We start from the raw sequence: 19,905 nt of genomic DNA on the forward strand, positions 1-19,905 counted from the left end.
AAAAAATCTCATTGAAGTTCCCAAATGTACCGCAAGATCCACTTGGATCGCAAAACCTATCACGTGATCTGTCTAGTGTCTTTTTATTTTCCGGTTACAAACCAATTATGAGTCTAACCTAACCTTAAATTTATTTACACTATACTCTCATTCCAAACCTCAATTTTGTATAGAAATTAAAAAAAAAAAATCTATTTTTTCCGTCAATATTTTTTTTTTTTCATTTTAAACATACAACCAGCGAATCCAACTCATTTGCAATCGAATTGGTTCGGTCTAGGTTTTACAGTTAAAATACAAATTGGATGACGAATCCAATCCGTTGAAAGTTGAACAAATCGGGTAACCAGTTTTCTAACCCCAACCCATGTCCCTAACAACATAGTTCACAGGACATCATTTTACTAATCATTTTAAATCATTATCCAACAACTTTTTTTGATACTCGTAGTTTTTATTTATAATTCTGTTCTTAAATCAGGATCATCCGATCATGATCGGACGGCCGAGAATGCATGACTACGTGAATGTGGTAAGTTGCCGACTGCAGTCAATCACCGTCCTAACCTTTTTTAATGGGGAATTAGTCACTTTAGTCCCTGAATGGGGAACAATTCGTCAATTTAGTCCATGAATGCAGATAATATGCAAAACAATCCCTGCATGGTCAATTTCAGGGACTAAAGTGACTAACGAAGTCTACATTCAAGGACTAAATTGACTAACAGAGTCTGCATTCAGGGACTAAATTGACTAACAAAGTCTACATTCAGGGACTATTTTGCAATTTATCTGCATTCAGGGACTAAATTGACTAATCTTCCCCATTCATGGACTAAAGTGACTAATTCCCCCTTTTTTAATAGGAAGCAAGTACAGACAAAGAGATAGGAGAGTAATCCCAAACCCATATAAGCTCTTTTACTGAACTCAGCATCTAACCTTTTTTCTATCAGTAAACAACTTATGAGAAAGTGAGTCAGTTTTCGTTTTCTTTCTCATCTTCAGGTGTTTCTTACAATATGGAGTTTATGGGGTGCTACCACTTATCAGCTTCTTACTCATATTCTCCTTCTTTCAAGGTTCTTCTATTCTTTTACTTTTTTCTATCTATATTTCTTTTTTCTATTTATACCCTGTTTGAATAAACACGTTAATTTGCAGCTTATGGTATAAACTATTTTTATTAAGCTATATTGAAAATAAGCTAAAAACAACTTATGAATATGTTATATGTTGTTTTCATAGTTTTTTCTCGAACAGTTTTGTAAGTGTTTATGCTGGTAGATAAGCTACCTAGCTTCATCAATCATTCTGTTTCGGATATTGTATTAAAAAAAAAATAGATAATGTAAGCAGTTAGGGGCCATATTCTTCGCACTTAGACCATATTTGGATAAACAGTTTAATTAGCAGCTTATACCATAAGCGCTTATCATATATAAGCGCTTGTTATAAGCTATTTTCATAACAAGAGATAAAAACAAAGTCAAACTGTTTTTGTGAGAGCTTATAAAAATAAGCTGAAAACAACTTATAAACATGTCATAAACTGTTTTCATAGGTTCTTCCAAACGGCCTCACAAGTGCATATGGTAGTAGAGAAGCTTAAATAAGTCAATCTAAATAGGCCGACCTTAGTGTGTTGCTTCCTATGAAACATGGATACTAACACGGATATTGGACATGACACGGACACTGACACGCCGACCCCGCTAATAATTTGAGAAAAATACATAATTCAGTGTAATTATATGTGTCGGTGTCGTGTCAGACACCAGGATACGCCTAATCTGAGGAGTGTCCGTGCTTCATAAGTTGCTTCTAGGCTCTTTATAACATAAATAAAAATAAAACAGATAGTATAGTTAATGTGTCTATTTTGTATGTAGATATTACTAAGATAATAGATGTCTGTACTGTAGTAATTTAAATAGAGCTTATATTTGGGGACAAAAGGTAATAATTGGTAATTCTGGAAATCAATCAACAGAGGAAATCAAAGTGTTTCTTCAAGCTAAAATTTTATGGTATTGGTTAACCAATGATTGATATATTGAGTTACTCCCTCCGTTTCAAAATATAAGCAAAATTCATTTTTTAGGTTCATTCATTTAATGATGTATGTGGTCCATATTATGAACCACATACATCATTAAATGAATGAACTTAAAAAGTGAATTTTGCTTATATTTTGAAACGGAGGGAGTAGGTTCAATGTGGATTAGTTTCGGATTTCTAAAAGTTTGTCAATTAACATAAAGTTAATGTTTTATCAACTTTAATATGTTTATGGAGAAGTCAAATGAGACAGCTTCTGAAAGTAAGTTCAGCTCATAAAAAGAAATTATTGTTTAAAAAACTTATTTTTATTAAAAGTTTTGTATAAGATATTATTAAATGCTTCTTCTGGAGAAATTTATCTGAAATGGTTGATACTTTCATCATGCGTGTAACTGATAATAGAGCTCAATCTTAATGTCTGTGAGTTGAATAATCTCAGGTTTACATATTTGATTTCAGTGTTAATCTAAGGTGAAGTTTAATTTGAGATGTTACTCGGTTATTCTACAGCATTAGCTTCACTGCAATGGTTTTTCTGCGTTACACTTGTTTGCTCTTCGTATTCAAAAGCTATTCATCTCCATACAATGTTGAATATCGTATGTGGAATAAAAAGTTGATTTCTAGTTATACATTTATAATTGGTCTTTCCATCGTATAGATAATTGAATTTGTTACTATTTCCATTCGTTAGATGTTATGAACCTTTGTTGAAATATGATTATTCTCTGATATAGTGATTTTCTAGCGACTGATTCCGTCCCATGGTTGATTGATTCATGAATAGAAAGAAATCAAGAAAAATATATTGATAACTAACTCTCTTAGTAAACTAGCCCAACCAAATTGGAAATTTGAATATGTTATTTGTGTATATTATTAAATCAGCAGGATTTGGATTGGATGCATTCGCAGTCTATGCAGTCGGCAGATCATGGTCGTTGAGATCAAGATCAGATGGTTTGTATTTTGAGTTTTATTTAAAATGTGATGATTTGGTAAAGTTGGAATACAAATCATCCGACTGCGGTGATTGCATGGTACTTTGACTGCAACCAATTCAAATCCTATGAGCATAAATGTTGGTTTCCGAAACCTGGTTAGATTGAGATGTTCAATAAAACATGTCACATTAGAAGGTGGCAAAAAGGAATAAATAGTAAGGCCGAACAATTCTCGAATATTATGTAATGTTATTTTCTTGAAAAATTTGTTTCCCCTCTCAGTAGTTTATCTTTGTCTTCATTGCAGTTTAAGTGTCAACAATTCGACAAGTGTAGATTGGCATTACCTGGAGTAATACTTTGTTCCAATCGGAAGCTGAGACCTGACGAATTTGTGTGGAGACGGAATGAGTCAACCCAAAATGTCGATTTCCCACCAAAGTTGCCAAAAGGGAAGAAAAAACCATACCCTATTCCCTTTAAACAAATCAAACAGGCTGCAAAGACGGAAAGAAAACTTGCTAGCAAGGGAATAGAGAAACCTCTTGAACCTCCAAAGAATGGTTTGCTTGTTCCTGACTTAGTTCCCGTCGCTTATGAAGTGTTTGATGCTTGGAAGCTTTTGATTAAAGGTCTTTCCCAGCTTTTGCATGTCATTCCTGCATATGGCTGTAGGTACACCATACTGTGCCTATCTTCTAGTTTTTTATTTTTTTAGTGAAGACCATTGTGGTCTGTGAGAAAAATAAAAGCAACTTTTAATCATCGAGAAAAATAAATTGGGACAATTTAATCCCTACTTGAACTAAACTCGAAATGTCGTAATGTTCTGCTACTGCTAGTGACCAAGTTATCCCATTTTCTCCAGGACCACAATGAGTCTTTACTCTTTTTTTTGGTCAATGTCCAAGTTTCGTTGCGTTTGTTTTCTTTTTATTTTAATGTCGATGCAGGAGTTAAGTTCTTGTCAACTCGATTTCTGCAGTGAATGCTCGGAAGTACATGTGGCTCAGACTGGTCACTCCATTCTAGACTGCGAAGGCCGTACCAGTTCAACACGTCATAGTTCTCATGCTTGGGTCAGGGGTAACGTCAATGATATACTTGTTCCGATTGAGTCATATCATCTCTTTGACCCATTTGGTAAGCGCATTATGCATGATACACGGTTTGAATATGACCGGATTCCAGCTGTTGTCGAGCTCTGCATTCAAGCCGGTGTGGATATCCCGGAGTATCCATCTCGCCGAAGGACCAATCCCATACGAATGGTAGGGAGAAGAGTACTTGACAGAGGCGGACATCTAGAGGAGCCTAAACCATTGCATGCTGCAGAGTTCTCTCCTGTCATCGACTTCGATACTTACCGAGCTTGTGATCGATTTCCACCTCCACCGTTGTCAGACGTACCTAAAATTGCTCAAGAAACTATCAATGCATATCAAATTGTCAGAAAGGGTGTCAAGAAGTTGATGAAGAAATACACGGTGAAAGCATGCGGTTATTGCTCGGAGGTTCATGTGGGACCGTGGGGTCACAATGCTAAGCTTTGTGGATCATTTAAACATCAATGGAGAGATGGAAAACATGGTTGGCAAGATGCTACTATGGATGAAGTCTTACCTCCAAATTATGTGTGGCATGTTAGAGATCCTAATGGACCTCCCATAAAGGCTGCACTGAAGAGATATTATGGAAAGGCTCCTGCCGTAGTAGAAGTTTGTGTGCAAGCTGGTGCACGTATGCCGGACGAGTACAAACCGTTGATGAGGCTTGACATTGTAATTCCAGACACCGATGAGGCAGGAATGATTGCTTGATATGTGATTTCAAAAATTTCAGGCTGTGTGTTATTGCAACTATACATGCATAGTCTTCAGCATGATAGAAATCTTCAACACGAAATGTTTGATTTCTTAAATGGATGATACCTTTTGAGGTATCCAACATGTATATAAAGACAATAGCAGAACAAGTAGGTAATATCACTAAATTTTGGTGTGTGAATTTGTCTGTATAATGGCTTAAACTAGTGAGTAGTTATGTAAGAAGATTAATGTATGTGTTAATTTAGTGTATGTTATGGATACAATAAAATCAAATTGAGTTTTATAGAATTCAATAATGTTAGCACTAGATGGTTCACATTTTTTCCATCTTAAACTGGTTACTTCATCATTCTGTGAATGGGAAACAATTTTTTACTTGCAATTACATTTCAACTCTCAAGTCAGTTATACTCTAGTGCATTTGTGGTAACAGCTATGCTATTCATCGCGAGGACTTTGATCACGAACGTCACATGAATTGCCGTCGACCAATAAAATCTGGTTCTGGCAGGAAAGAAACAACTTGTTAGGGACAATAATTGAAAAACTTATAATTTGAAAAGGTTTAGTGACTTTGATAAATCTCTCAGATTTATTATTTTTGGCTTTCATATTCCTCCCTCTATAGTCTAACAAAACCAGCAACTTTGAGCTTGAAATCTCAATTGCATGCTAGTATGGTCTATTCTAATATCTTGGCATTTTCTCATTTGCAAAACTTGGTTAAACAAAAATCAGTTACTTTGGGATTGAATTCTCTTTAAGCTTTTCATATCCTAAGGCTCGTTTTGTTTTTCTTCATGAAACAAATACTCCTCATTTTTCTTTCAAAAAACAAAAATACTCCATCTCATTTTAAGTGTCTCATTTATTATTTTTCTAAATCAAATTATTTTCCGTTTTTATAATATCAATACAACATTAATCTTTTCTAAAATATGTCCTAAAATCCACTTCTTTATTTCGGTGTTATTATTTCAAAATGACACTTAAAAAGAACGAGAGAGTGGCATAAGTTGCTCAATCATAAGTTGATGCTCTTATAAAGTTGTTTGAGTGGCATAGACATAAAGCAATTTTAGTGTCCAAGATTGATTCTAGTTGAAGCTTCATTTTGGAGCTTCTACATCAAATTGAATCGCTTTTGATTGTAATTCTTTAAGACAAATGTTTCTTTTACCTATTTCCTCAAAGAGTAATGTTATTTAACAACTATTTTTTTTATAATTTGTGAAACAACCAAAATATAGAAAGAAATGTAGGGATTGACACAAAAACTAAAGTAACAGATAGAAAAAGTAAAAATGCAATGTGAGTATTGTAAGGATTGACAGAAAAACCAAAACAATAAAGAGAAAAAGTAAAAATGTAACATGAGTATGAGGAAAAAAAAATTATCATAAAAGTTGTCACAAAATGACTGTTCAAATATCATTTTTCTTCCTCTAATTGCCCTTATAGAAAAGAGGAATGATATTTTGACAACCAATTTCCAACAACTTTTGGTGACAACCTTTTTCCTCTCTTTCTATTGGACAATAACAATAGAGAGAGAAAAATGAAGAGAAAGAATAAAAGTACAATGAGAGTATGAGAGACAGTTATCACAAAAGTTGTTGAAAAATGGATGTTCAAATATCATTTCTCTTTAGAAAAATGGTTTGGGTCATGCAATGAGAATGTCACAAGTGGATCTATGCAACGCCGGATTGATTGTTATTTATCAGATACCATAAAGAATATGGCTTTGTTCTTTATTCGGGACACATTATCAAGATCTTCAAAAATTGCAATCATGTTTGTATCTTAAAAAATTAATCCATTGCTGTAATAAAAAAAAGAAAATTAATCCACTGGTCCCATATTAATTATTGAATATTTTTGTTAATCAATTGATTCTTAGAGGAAGAGGATTAGCTGATTGATAGATGAAAATATAATTTATCAAGTTTTTAGTTTTTTTTTTTTTTGACAAGTATCAATTTTTTAGTTAATTTTAAACATTTCTTTTTTACAAAATTGATGAGAGAATGATAATCTAAAAATTAATTCATTGTTTATTTGGTTTATTTATTTTATAATGTTTCTTTTTTTTCTTACAAATTTTATAACTTTTCTTATTAATATATAAGAGAGAATATTCTATTTCAGTCAAACAGAGGTTGACAGTATATATAAGAGAGAATAAAGAACAATTATTTTTGTTACACATGAACTTCTTATAAACAATTATTAATTGATTATGTATAAATTTATCGATAAATGTTGAAAAACTATAATACACTCATATATATATATATATATATATATATATATATATATATATATATATATATATTTTGACAAAATACACTCATATATAGTTAATAAATTTTATTAAAGAATGAATTGTTTAGAAGAATACGAGTTTACCGAGAAGAATAAATTTTAAAAAAACATTGCTTGTATTTTCATTTTTCAGAATTATTGGAGTCAATTTCCCTTGGAAACAGAAAAATCAAAATATTCGGCCTTGAAAAGGCAATCTAATTTATATTAACGTTACTTTTTTTTTTTTTACTAATTATACTATTTTTTTTTAAGGAAAATTATATTATTTTTAATTATTTCTCCTCAAAACGAATATTTTTAATGGGGTTTGCTACAATAGACCCACTCATTTTCATGAAGGTCTATTTTAGCAACCAACACCTTTTCACTTAGACACAAAGCCCCTTGTATTATTTTTTGAACCAATTAAAACTGAAGGGCACAAATGTAATTGCCTATTTTTTAATTTTCTCTTTTTTTTTTCTTTTCTTTTTTCTTTCTTCCATCCCTTTGGTATCTCCTTCGTCTTCTGAGTAGTTGTTGTAAGCTCCTTCCTCTCACGACTTTCCCTGCGTATCAACTATCCTTCATCTTGAATCAATCCTAAATCTCAAAAACACAGTTAAAGGAATCATGTTTTCAATTTCAATTTCGGATTTCGGTTTTCGATTTTCGATTTCAATTCCTATTCCCGCTGAAACCCTAATTCTGGTTGAATTTTGGAAACAGGATGAATTCTGTGAAATCCTTTGATTTGTTGTACAAAATATTTTTGGTTGAATTTTGATTCAGTTTGGGTGCTTCATATCAACAAGAGAATTGCACATAAAAGCTATATTTGTGAAATCAGTTCAGATGTTATCAAGATATATTTGGATAGTGTATCATGCGTAGGTTGGTTTCATGGAATTGTTGATGTCTGCTATATTGCAGAATTCTATTGTACTGCTTGTAATTTCACATAACCTGTGCTCATAGTTTTTTATTAATCAAAACAGTGAATTACCTACAATTAGAATCCCATTGATGTCTGCAATCAATGCTAAAGCCTCTTTCAAAATGTGGACACTAGTTATTTAAATGTGGACATTACCATGAGCAAGATAACATTCTGCAAAATGCAACCAGAGGCACTTTTAGTCATTTTTGAATTACTTATAATTTAGTCACTTCTCTTGAATTAGTCACTTTTGAATTACTTTTGATTTAGTCAATTTTGTTGCATTTGATTTTAAGTTAATGGAAGCAAGCACAATGTTGAAGGAAGGTGATGTCTGGCAACAGCGGCAAGCAAAAACTAGCAGAGAAGAGAAGGAAGAAAGAGAAGAGAATGAGGGGGGACTTTTAGGCTGTGTTTGGTTCCATTGATAGATGAAGGAAAGAAAGCTTAAAGAATGGAAAGTTTATGGAAACACATTCTTTCCATTGTTTGGTTGCTTTGTAAGAATGGAAAGAAAGCATCTTTTTGGTGGGACCCATGTTCTAAAACTTTCAACCCATGACAGCGAAGAAAGCTTGAAGAAAGCTTGTGATTGAGGTTAACATTATAAAATTACTAAATGGCACATTTCTTTGTCATTTAACAAAACATATATCTATGGATATTTTTGTCATTTAACAAAACATATATCTATCTTTCCTTCCACTTTCTTTTCACTTTCTTTGATACCAAACAACTAAATAATCATCTCACTTTCCCTTCACTTTCTACTCACTTTCTTTCCTTAAACAATCTTTCCTCTTACAATCTTTCCTCTTACTTTCTTTGGTGATCCAAACACACTATTAGAGTTCTCACGAAAGAAAAAAAAGAAAATAAAAAGATAGATGAAAATTACATTTATGTCCTTCAGTTTTAATTGGTCCAAAAAACAAAAACAAGGGGCTTTGTGTCCAAGTAAAAAGGTGTTGGTTGCTAAAATAGACCTTCACAAAAATGAGTGGGTCTATTGTAGCAAACCCCATTTTTAATTATTTAGTCCATAAAGTGGAAATTTTCCCTGTATAGAACCTTAGTTGAAAAACATAAACAATAATTTGGTAAAGCAATGAAACCCATTGTGCAACGTTTATCACTCATCATTTTCATTCCTCTCATTCTCTCCATCTTGTTTCTGTTTCTCATGCCAAAGGAAACTTCCATGGCAACCTATGAAGTATTTGGAGTGAAGATAGAGAAGAATCCATCACAATCCAAACTCATTCAGCTTGGTGTTTCAACTTGGCCTAAGTAACTTTCTTTCTCTTCATTTTTCTTTTCAATTTTTATCATTTTTTGCTTTTTTTAGTGCTTCCATTGATGTGTTTGTTTTAAAGTTTCAAGCTTTTTTGCATGATAAATTATGGGTCTTGATCATTTTTGTGTTTTACACTCATTTGTTGTGGGGGTGGTAATAGCAGTTTTGTTCTATACAATTATTATCATTTTTGCTTTTATTTGTTTTTTTTTTTTACTGATCCTAGACTCCTAGTTATGTGTTTCTTTTAAAATTTAAGCTTTTCTGAATAACAAATTTTGGGTCATGATCATTTTTATGTTTCATACTCATATTCGTTGTGGGGGGTGGCAATAGCATGTTTTTGTTTTCTGGGGGTGTTTGTGAGGGGTACTGTTTAGTTGTGTGCTATTAAACCCTACATTTTAGGTTCTTTGGGAGGTTTGTTTTGTAATTTAGATGGTTGCCAAGTTTTTTTTTTTTTTTTTCTGTTTAACCTTTCTAAGGATTCTTTGTGTTTGATTCCTTAGTAATCAGCTTTGAAGTATGAAACCGGAAAAACGATCTAATTTTGCACGTTCAGACCAATGTTTTGAAAACCGGACCAACCTGATTGGTTCAAACGGTTGAACCAGGAATTGGTCAGTGTGGCAGTTGGTTTGATATTGGGTACATTGCAGTCTGGTTCAACCGGTTTTAATTTTTTACATTTTTTTTTTACTTATTCATTTATTTATTCATCATCTAATTGAATCAGGGTTGAATGTCCCCGTGAGCTTAGCTCAGTTAGTAAGGACAATGCATAATATATGCAAGGTCTGAGGTTCGAACCTTGGACACCACCAATGAATCAGGGTTGAATCAATTGAACCATGACCTGGAGGTCTCAATGGTTCAATCTTCGGTCTGGATTTTAAAACATTTGTCCAACGTTTCTAGACAGTTTTTATCGTCTGAATGCACACTTACAAAAACATGAATTTTAGATGAAAGTTTCATCTCTAGACATATATACAAATATTTTCCTGCTATTTGAAATTTTATGATCTTCTTGACTATTTTTATCAAAGTAGATGCTCAGTGATGCAATGTGGAACTTTAAACTGAACAAAATGCAAAATTTCCCTTTTTCTCCTTTTTTTTATCACCGACCCGGATTCCCTGCAGTCACGCAATCAAGAGATCTTGAACATTAGATGAAGATAAGACTGTTTGTGTTCTGACTTTATCAAATCGACTTTAAAATATATTACACTACGAACTTTTTTATCATCATCTAATGGCTAGGATTCACAATGGCCTGATTGCGGAGAATCTAAATCTATTTTTTCACAGCTCACAAGTGAAGCCATGGCAGTATACTACTGAATTAAAGGTAGCATAGCCTTTCACTATCCTCCTCCTAACTTTGGTACTAAGCTACAATGTAATACCCTTAATACCCTGAGAGAGATTTCCAAAATAATGAAATCAAAGAAAGCACTCCAAAAAGAGTGTCTCTCCATGGATTGGAGATTCAAATTGATATGATGTGTTCTTTCATAAACAATTGTGTTTATTTACAAATTAATATATCTTTTCATATGAAACCCTTGTGTTTCTTATCAAATAATGCATGTTGCTCTATGAAAAGACAACTTTCTGATGCAAAAACCAAAACTCAATCATTTATTCTCTTCTGTTATGGGCAAATTGAAGTTATGGAAGTATTATTCTGTAAACTATCATTGATTGATATGCTTGATAGTGGATGTGCAATCCATATCAAGGAACTCCAGAGTATTATGAGGGGATTCACGGCTACCCTACTGCATCTAGTTTAGAGAATTTGGTGGGTCGAATCGAACCTGAAGAAATATGCGCTTGCACATGCTAAGTAACCATAAATAGGTTTGAGGCTGATATTCAATCATATTTCATCTCATTTTCACCGTCGGTGTATAGTTGTTAAACTCTCTTAATTATGTCATTTAATATTACTGTCGTAGTTTTGCTTTCGTTTTGTGCTATGTTTCTACGCCATCTTTTCATATTTCATTATATCTTAAGTTACTTTGACACAAGAATCTGTATGAACATTGAACAGGTGGGAAGGTGGTCCATTGAAAATTCCATATGGTCATTTGAAGAAGAAGAAACAATGTATATACTTGAGGGAAAAGTGAATGTTACTGTTGAAGAATCAATTGGATCTTTTGAAATTGGAGGTGGTAATTTAGTTGTTTTCCCTAAAGGAATGAACATTACATGGGATGTAACTGAACCTGTGAAGAAGCACTATAGTTTGAAAAAAGAATGAAGCCTTATTACTCTTGTGGCCAAATAAGTAATTTTGCTATGTAGAATTTCATGAAGTGATTATCACACACAATGGCTATATAATTGATGTTGAGATGCACCTTTAAGCTTTCACTTCCATTAGATTATGGATATATTATGCTGGTATTTAATTTTAATTGTCTGGTGGAGTTACTCTATGTCATATCATTTGATGCCAAAAAAAGGGATTAAATATGTTTAGAATCTGAAAATATTTTTGTTTTTTTTTTCCTTCAAAATCAGTCTATTAAATTTCTTTTCATTGATATATGCTCAAACAAATTTTTAACTAAATTTTTCTAAATCATAGCATCTACTTTGCAATTCAAGAATTCTCAATCTTGGTTATTCTTCCCCTCATGCAAATTCTTACAATATATCTGTTCATCCATCATTAACTTTCAATAAGAATAATCTTCAAAATTTAACTTGAACATAAGTGTGTCATGATACATTATGTTAAGGTTAAAATTGAGGGTGACAATTAGCTTATGACCAAATTCATATTAAGATTTTTCAAAGTCTGTTCTCAGCCAAAAAATTTGAAGTCTTCAATAGTATTAAAAATTGATAGACCTTTTTTTGTTACAGTTGTTTCCTAGGATTGCAGAAGTGTTATTGGCCACTTATTGTGGTGACCTGACTCGAGATTAATTTCTGAAGTTGCACGCAGAGGAATACTCTGTTCACACTGTAAAAGAGAACACATGACAAGACAAACCTAAGTTTGATCAAATCATTCAAATAAATGTAGTTAATATAAGTAAATAAATAACAATTTAGATGTCAATCCAGCCATATTGTCAACATCATCTAATGGAAGAAAGATTTGATTGTTTTGTTGTAAATATAAGTAATAAAATGATGTTACAAGTATTTATTTATCAATATAATTAATTTATTATTTATTATCATATTAAACTATTATTCATTAGCAATATATATTTGCTAGATTGTTTAAAGAAAGATATGTAAGGACAGTCTTATATGTTCCATTTTGATGAACACAAATCCAAGGGAGAGAGGAATGAGTATAACCATTAACTTCATATAAAAAAAATGATTACATTCAAGATTCCTCAAAAACAAATGGAAATATGTATAATGTGCTGCCTAAATTAGCAATGCTACACTACACTTATCTTTTTTCTTATTATTTCCTTCCTATTCAGTAAGAACTGAGACCAGTAACTATTCTGTTATACAAGGGATAATTACATCAAATTTTCTTTTAATGTCATTTTTACAAATAACAAATGACAATGAAAAATTATACACTGAATATGGTAACTATAATGTTACATGCTCATGGCTCTTGATGAAGTATCTGAATCCCTATCCTGTAACTCTGATTCAGCTACTACATCCTGCAAAAGATTAAGAAAAAAATATATGGTCAAAAATATGGCCTAGAACTATTGTAAATAACAGACATCGAAATGCTAGCAATACATTCTGTTAAGTGCATTACAATCGAGGATGAATTTTACGTTGATCTAATTCAACGAGATGGGCTCACTTTTTTTAGCACCGTTTACATAAATTTCAGAGTAGCTACGTAAAGAAAATTATGGCCATTCTATATTATTTTCCCACTCAATAAAAGTGGTAGGTAGGGGAGACACCAAGTCATGCAACTGGGCAGCGTGCCAATGGCATACGAGGGCTGCGAATATGTGATTTTCAGGGAGGAATTTTCTCCATCCCAACATGAATTCAGATGAACACATCAGCGAAAGGCGCAAATTTTGTTCAGAAGTACACAACTAGTTGAGTCAAAAAATCGAAGTATACTTCTAGACAAAATATGATGTTCAGAAATACAATTTACATATCTGATTGATATAAGTGATGACAAAAGTTTCTTCCGATTTTCACTCCGATTTTTACTCAATTATAGTCCTCTCCTTAGCTACATGGATCCATGTATCCAACTCGTGTATCCATGTAGCAACTGAGATTATCAGGGGAGACATGTGTTGCTACATGGATATAATGGATACACGTGTGAAACCTCGGATCCTTAATCAATTCTGTCAACCCTCATTGAGGATAGGCCTTTTATAATAATCATTCCCAAAAGAAAAAAAAATCAGTCAATTAGCCTTTATGAAAGATTGTACCTCTGAATCCTTTATCTTAGCTAGGTACTGCTCCAAAGCACCATCTCCGCGAAGAATTTTTCCTCCACATCCTGGAGCTGTTAGTGATCCTACTGATTCTTCATCAACAACTACGGCGTCAATGCGGTCGCTTCCTGTCTTAATATCGGGAATCTGGTGCACACATAAACATTGTGTGTAATTAATATCAAAAGCGCGAGATTGGAAACAGTTTTTGATGATCGAAGATAGCCAGATCAATACCTCATACATGGCATCGGTTAAAATGTTTTCTATTAAGGCTCTTAAACCCCTGGCACCAGTATTTTTGGCCATTGCTTTCTTCGCTATCATTCTCAGAGCTTTCTCTGTGAAGTGTAGCTTTACCTGAAGTGCAAGATTAAAGTATCAGACTAATTCAATACGTGCGCGCAAAAACATACACAAACGGAGATGCTTACTTCATTCATGCCGACTAATTTCTTGTACTGTTTACCAAGAGCATGTTTTGGTTCTGTGAGGACCTGCAAGCCAAACAATATTTTCATTGTCATATATTTACTACAAATCAAAATCTAAAATAAGCAATAACTATAAATCTTCCTTAAGAACGCCAAAATCAAGAATTCCACATTGATAAAGTTCTAGAGATTTAAAAAGAAAGCGAGAGAGAATTCTAATATTCTTTCTGATGAAAATGATTTTCATAGTCTGATTCGTTATTAAACTTGTATTTATATAGATTTGGTTAGGCTTAACATGTGTACAGTTGCAAGAAACTAACTAATGCAACCGTTCGTAACTAATCGCTGACATGAGACAACAAATTTAAACTCTAAACTAGCATTCCCCATATATATATATATATATATATATATATCCTGTAGCTTTCTGTTAAATATCATCATTCACGTTCTTGCGAATGTTAAATAACCATATTTTGTTAATCCTATGAACACTAATTGTTCAGAGAAATTAGGAAGAGATATGATAGGATCAAAAGCAATATAAACAATGAGGGATTACCTGCATAAGTTGATCTTCGGTTAAGGCTGACAAGCTAACTAAGATGGGGAATCGTCCAATAAACTCTGGTATGAGACCATATGCAATAAGATCAGAACTTTCCACCTGAAAATTATTAACACAGCGTTTTATACTCATTTGGAATTTGGAATTTCTCAGATATAACAATCAACTACACGGACACGAAACTGACACTGACACGTCGACACCATAATGATATGAAAAAATAGAATAATTGATTTTAACTATATGTGTCGGTGCCGTGCCGGTGTCTGGGCATGGCCTCAATCTGAAGTGTCAGTGCTGCATCTTGGAGGATTTGGTAAAGCACACAGCACTGCAATATCTTGAATGCATTACTTATGAGTTTCAATTTTTTAAACTATGCGTATACTTTTATATCTATCTGTCTATCTATTTTGATTTATAATGATTAAAACAAAAACGAGTCAATAAAATTTCAGCTAATAAAAGAGAATTTCTCACCGATTCAAGTAAAGATGATGCTACAGCAGAATCGATTATTCTACCGCTTCTAATGTTGGCACGAACTGGTGCTCCAAAACCAATAGAAGAATCTTGCCGTCTGGTTTATTTGATTGATAATTCAAGTTAACGAATATTCCGCAGAAACCAATACGAGTGTAAAACATTTATTATCAGTGAAAGAAATAATATTTTTTCAAGACTAAGGCATAAAGGATTACCTCTCTGAAATGGTTTTTTCAAGATCAATAAATGCTCCACCACATATAAAAAGAATGTTCTTTGTGTCTATCTGCATAATATTATAGAAGATGAATAGAAAATTATTCAAAATATTAACAACTTATGTGTTATTAAACTAGAGCTTTCAAAATAGAAAAAATATTGATTTATTAACCATAACAATAGAAATGCATTTCCAGACAAATGTATCAGGATTCAAGAAAATACGAACAGAAAAAAGATGAGAAAATTTGTCTAATCATATAGATGTCTAAACAAAACGGAGCGAAGAGATGATATTTGTTCCAAAACAACATACCTGAATGTTATCACCCCGTGGATTTTTCCTGGCTCCTTTCTCCGGAACATTTACTATCTAGACAATAAAAAATCATTGCGTTTAGGATTCCGTAAGAATGGCATTTACGAATTTAGTGCTTCAAAAACATTCAGTTCACACAATGAATTGATTTGTATAAATTGATGTCTTAACAAAAAGTATATTATGATATTTTGGGGTTTGTTTAATTCAAGGCTAAAAATCAATTGCAGATTAAAAGCTCCAAATTCTAGCTTCAAGTTATAATCAGTTTTACTCGAAAACATTCAAACATGTCAAAATCAATAATGCACCTATGGAACTCTCAAAAATTTGCACCTCTAGAAACAAATTTGCCTCCTCCAAATGTGAAACCAAACATACACTACCGTGTTTGTTTGTCCTTCCAAACTCAAAATTCAGATCCCACCAAGCAAAATAATATACTATTTCTGTACTTTCTTAACCTAATTGAAATTACCATAATGCATCAACAATATTTGTTATCGGTAAAACACCAACTAAAACATCCTTGCTCGTATTATGTAATAGAAGCTCATGATGCAATTGCTACGAGAACCTAATCAACCTATGTGAACAAATTGCTTCTTTATTCTAGTTGTGGTACAAACGATGTATCTTTGCAATGTCATGATACAAGCGCTGCTAATGCAAAAGATTGAAGTAACTAACAGTTCCCATAACAGATTTCATTAAAAAAGAGATTATAAACCAATTAGCAACAACAGCAATCTGGAATCGCTCTACTTACAGTTCCTTCGAGCATTTTTAATAATGCCTGCTGAACACCCTCACCAGAAACATCTCGGCTGATATTTAAGCTCTCAGCCTGTAAAAATATATATCATAACATTTAAAATCTATTATGGATGAGAAAATTTGAACTTAATCTAATTATTTTAAACAAATAACCTTCTTAGTAATCTTGTCAACTTCGTCAATGTAAATTATTCCTTGTTGAGCTGCTGCAACATTATAATCTGCTGCCTATACAGAAAAAAATAATCGTTATAGCAATGAGAAGGAAGGTACAATTACAAACAATGAGATGAAAGAACAAATTTTGCAAAGAAGATCTGCTGTTAGACAAAAAAGTAAATACACATAAAACAAAAATTATGACAATTTCTAAGATACGGCACTATGTCGAACAGCGACTGTAGTGGTACTGTAGCATAGCGATATTTGGAGAAATCGCTATAGTTCTACAATATGCTATTTAGTACAAAGTGTTGTCAAATAGCAGCTATTGCGGCGTTATAGCTAGTGCTAAAGAGTAGCGGAATTTGAACAAGCCGCTATTTATTGCGATCACAATTGACAGTGAAAATTGAAAGAATTGATAATTTATTCAAACAACATAACCCTGCAGAACAATACACGTACCGCAAGTAGCTTATATAGTATTGATTCGACATCTTCTCCAACATAACCAGCCTGAAAATCAGAACATTTCATATTTCAAGTTAACACGGCAGAAATTTCGTCCCAAGACAAAATAAGTAAAAATCTGAATAATTATTTTTTAACTTTTTTATGCTGAACACTTGGTTTACGAATTTCTAATATTATCTGATAATAAATGAATACTTGCCTGTGTTAAGGTTGTAGCATCGGCAATGACAAACGGAACATTCACAAATCGAGCTAATGTTTTTGCAAGTAATGTCTTCCCTATATGATGAAAGTTAGATTAGATTAGCCGATACTGATATGAACGGTGCATCAATGTTATTTTCATTTTATAAACTAGTTGTAATGAATGTTATACCTGATCCTGTTGGACCCATCAAAAGAACGTTACTCTTTTCTAGCTCAACATTTTCGTCATCATCTAATATGCCTGAAATTCCTGAATCTGCACCCGACCTAGTATTGAAATCCACCATTTCAATCACATAAAATAGATAATGCAAAAGAACAAACTATAAGTTTATCATTCCGTAAATTTTCCAGACATTTATCATCACATATAATCAGAAGCATCAGTTGAAATTCAACCGAGGAACGTGAATAAAGAAAATGAGAGTGAAAGTAAAAGAACTAACCCTTTCGGTAAAGTGGCATGGTGTATTCTTTTATAGTGATTATAAACAGCTACAGAAAGCACCTTCAACAGAAACATAAACCATTAATTAATGAGGTACAATTAAAGGCAATAAGTTAGAAAATGCATTTGCATTAAGCATTAGCAATATGTCTTGAAAATAGTAAATAGATAGACAAATATGATCGAAAAATTTTCTATACAGATTTGCCAACACAATTCCTTTCCAAATGTATAATTAAAACTTACAACGTGATTATTGAAACTAAAATTAGATAAGTTCAAATAACATCGATATTATGAAACTGAAACATGCAAACTAAATTAAAACGAATATCCTATACGATAGAACATATATACAACAAAGCACAATAGAAAACAGACAAACGGGCACGCAATAGCACACATGCCCGTATTTCCGCCAGTATTGATAACAGTAAATGGATTTGGGAAGAACAACATACCTTCTTGGCTCTACCTTGTCCAATAACAAACTTATCAAGACCTTTACAAATCTCCTTTGGTGAAGGCAAATCCTTCCCTAAATTAGACCCTCCCCATGCATTCTTCTCACCATTACCACCACCGCCCGGACCACCCTCCTGCGGCCCCCTAGCCCTTACAACATTAATCCCAGGTGCAAAAGGAGGACCTGGAGGAGTATGTACAGCCAAACCATTCCCATTGCCACCACCTACCGGTGGTGGCCATGTCTCCGGCGGCTCCCCATTATTACCACCACCAGCATTCCCACCACCGCCGCCATTGTAATTTCTCAAAGTTTCCCACATCGACACTTCAAGCCAATTACTAGCACTGCCATTTAGACCTAAATCCTCACTTCCATGATGACCACTCTTAATACTATTACTCTCTTTTCCAATACCATATTTAAACCTTCTAGTTAATTGAGTTTTACTATTACCACCATTATTATTACTCACTCTACCAATTTCAATAAATGTACCTTGTAATGGTGATGTATTATACGGTCGAAAATGATACGCTGTTTTACAATTTGGACATAAATTCACTGCTTGATAACCACCATCACCACCATCACCATTAGAACCTAAATTTTCGCCGTTTCCGCCGCCGGAATCACCACCATTACTTTGCATATGACGATTGGAGAAAAACAAATTCATATCTTTGGAACACCGTGGACAATTAGCCTCAGCCCGGATTTTCCGGGTAGGGTTATGCATATCACCATCCGACCCACCACGGCCCCACTTGTACCTTTCTTGCACTCCGACCACCGCCACCCGCCGGCATTGTTTGCCACCTCCGGCGACTATGATGTGATTCAGATGAGTTGAAATCGCCTGAACGCGGTTGAACCGGTTTAATAAAGTGAACCCGGTTCGACGGTTACCTGAACCAAATTCCATGTGGGTCCCGCGAAATGACGTCATTTCCTTCATTTTTTTGCATCTTGAGATGAATCGAGACATGGGTAATGAGAATTTCGATCGAAAAACTCGTAAATGTTATAAAAATTGTGTCTTTTGGATTGAAAAGGCAAAAAAACAGATTGATCAAGTGTGTTTTTCTTGGTACGATGATGTTTTTTCTTGATACGATGATGTTTTTTAACTGTTTTTGTAAGAATTTGAATGACCCAATTGAGAATTGAAGAAGGAATGATGAAAAAGAAGTGAAATTTGGATCTATAAGAGTGGTTTTTATGGATGTTAATGATGTTTTTTTTTTGTACGATGATGTTTTTTTTCTTTGTTTGTGGATGTTAATGATGTTTGGAATAAGAATGAATGATGAAAAAGATATTGAAATTGGATCTATAAGCGTGATTTGTGAAATGGGTTTGCGGTAATCTATGATTAAGATTGTGTGTGAGGTAGAGAGAGAGAGAGAGAGAGAGAGAGAGAGGGTATTGAGTGTAAGGTAGAGAGAGAGAGAGAGAGAGAGAGAGAGAGAGCAGAGAAGATAAAGTGGGAGAGTGTTTATCGGTGAAGAGATGGAGTTAGAAAGAAGAC

The 19,905-nt window shown here is 33.3% G+C and overlaps 2 protein-coding genes and 1 pseudogene across 3 annotated transcripts; 2 read left to right on the top strand and 1 right to left on the bottom strand.

The window, feature by feature from the left end:
* The first annotated feature begins 938 nt into the window (after window positions 1–938).
* On the top strand, window positions 939–5,125 carry APO1 (APO RNA-binding protein (DUF794)). Its single transcript, XM_085718764.1, has 3 exons — window positions 939–1,082; window positions 3,316–3,683; window positions 3,994–5,125. Exons 1-3 carry the CDS (start codon window positions 1,023–1,025, stop codon window positions 4,826–4,828), a joined length of 1,263 nt encoding a protein of 420 aa, XP_085574890.1. The 5' UTR covers window positions 939–1,022; the 3' UTR covers window positions 4,829–5,125.
* A 4,020-nt stretch (window positions 5,126–9,145) lies between these two features.
* On the top strand, window positions 9,146–11,821 carry LOC146916896 (uncharacterized; annotated as a pseudogene). The gene is made up of 2 exons (XR_015015358.1): window positions 9,146–9,377; window positions 11,450–11,821. The product of XR_015015358.1 is annotated as an uncharacterized LOC146916896 (transcript).
* An 889-nt stretch (window positions 11,822–12,710) lies between these two features.
* Window positions 12,711–19,905, bottom strand: LOC146916897 (CLP protease regulatory subunit CLPX1, mitochondrial-like). Its single transcript, XM_085718765.1, has 15 exons — window positions 18,370–19,905; window positions 17,907–17,968; window positions 17,630–17,727; window positions 17,453–17,532; window positions 17,245–17,295; window positions 16,771–16,845; window positions 16,610–16,687; window positions 15,838–15,894; window positions 15,518–15,588; window positions 15,297–15,396; window positions 14,811–14,915; window positions 14,246–14,308; window positions 14,049–14,171; window positions 13,806–13,958; window positions 12,711–13,049 (listed from the first exon to the last, which is right to left on the bottom strand). Exons 1-15 carry the CDS (start codon window positions 19,360–19,362, stop codon window positions 12,981–12,983), a joined length of 2,178 nt encoding a protein of 725 aa, XP_085574891.1. The 5' UTR covers window positions 19,363–19,905; the 3' UTR covers window positions 12,711–12,980.

The sequence above is a fragment of the Medicago sativa genome, chromosome 6, assembly GCF_051527215.1.
Source record: "Medicago sativa cultivar Bolivia chromosome 6, Bolivia_mono, whole genome shotgun sequence".
NCBI classification, from domain to species: Eukaryota; Viridiplantae; Streptophyta; class Magnoliopsida; order Fabales; family Fabaceae; genus Medicago; species Medicago sativa.

Bases quoted from the DNA above. Each gene is read 5' to 3' on its own strand.
- APO1 (XM_085718764.1), top strand. From the start codon at position 1,023: ATGGAGTTTATGGGGTGCTACCACTTATCAGCTTCTTACTCATATTCT. The intron at 1,083-3,315 runs GTTCTTCTATTC...TCTTCATTGCAG, and splicing joins CATATTCTCCTTCTTTCAAG to TTTAAGTGTCAACAATTCGA. The intron at 3,684-3,993 runs GTACACCATACT...CGATTTCTGCAG, and splicing joins ATTCCTGCATATGGCTGTAG to TGAATGCTCGGAAGTACATG.
- LOC146916897 (XM_085718765.1), bottom strand. From the start codon at position 19,362: ATGTCTCGATTCATCTCAAGATGCAAAAAAATGAAGGAAATGACGTCA. The intron at 16,688-16,770 runs GTTATTTGTTTA...ATATTTTTACAG, and splicing joins TTGACAAGATTACTAAGAAG to GCTGAGAGCTTAAATATCAG. The intron at 15,397-15,517 runs GTAATCCTTTAT...CAAATAAACCAG, and splicing joins GAAAAAACCATTTCAGAGAG to ACGGCAAGATTCTTCTATTG.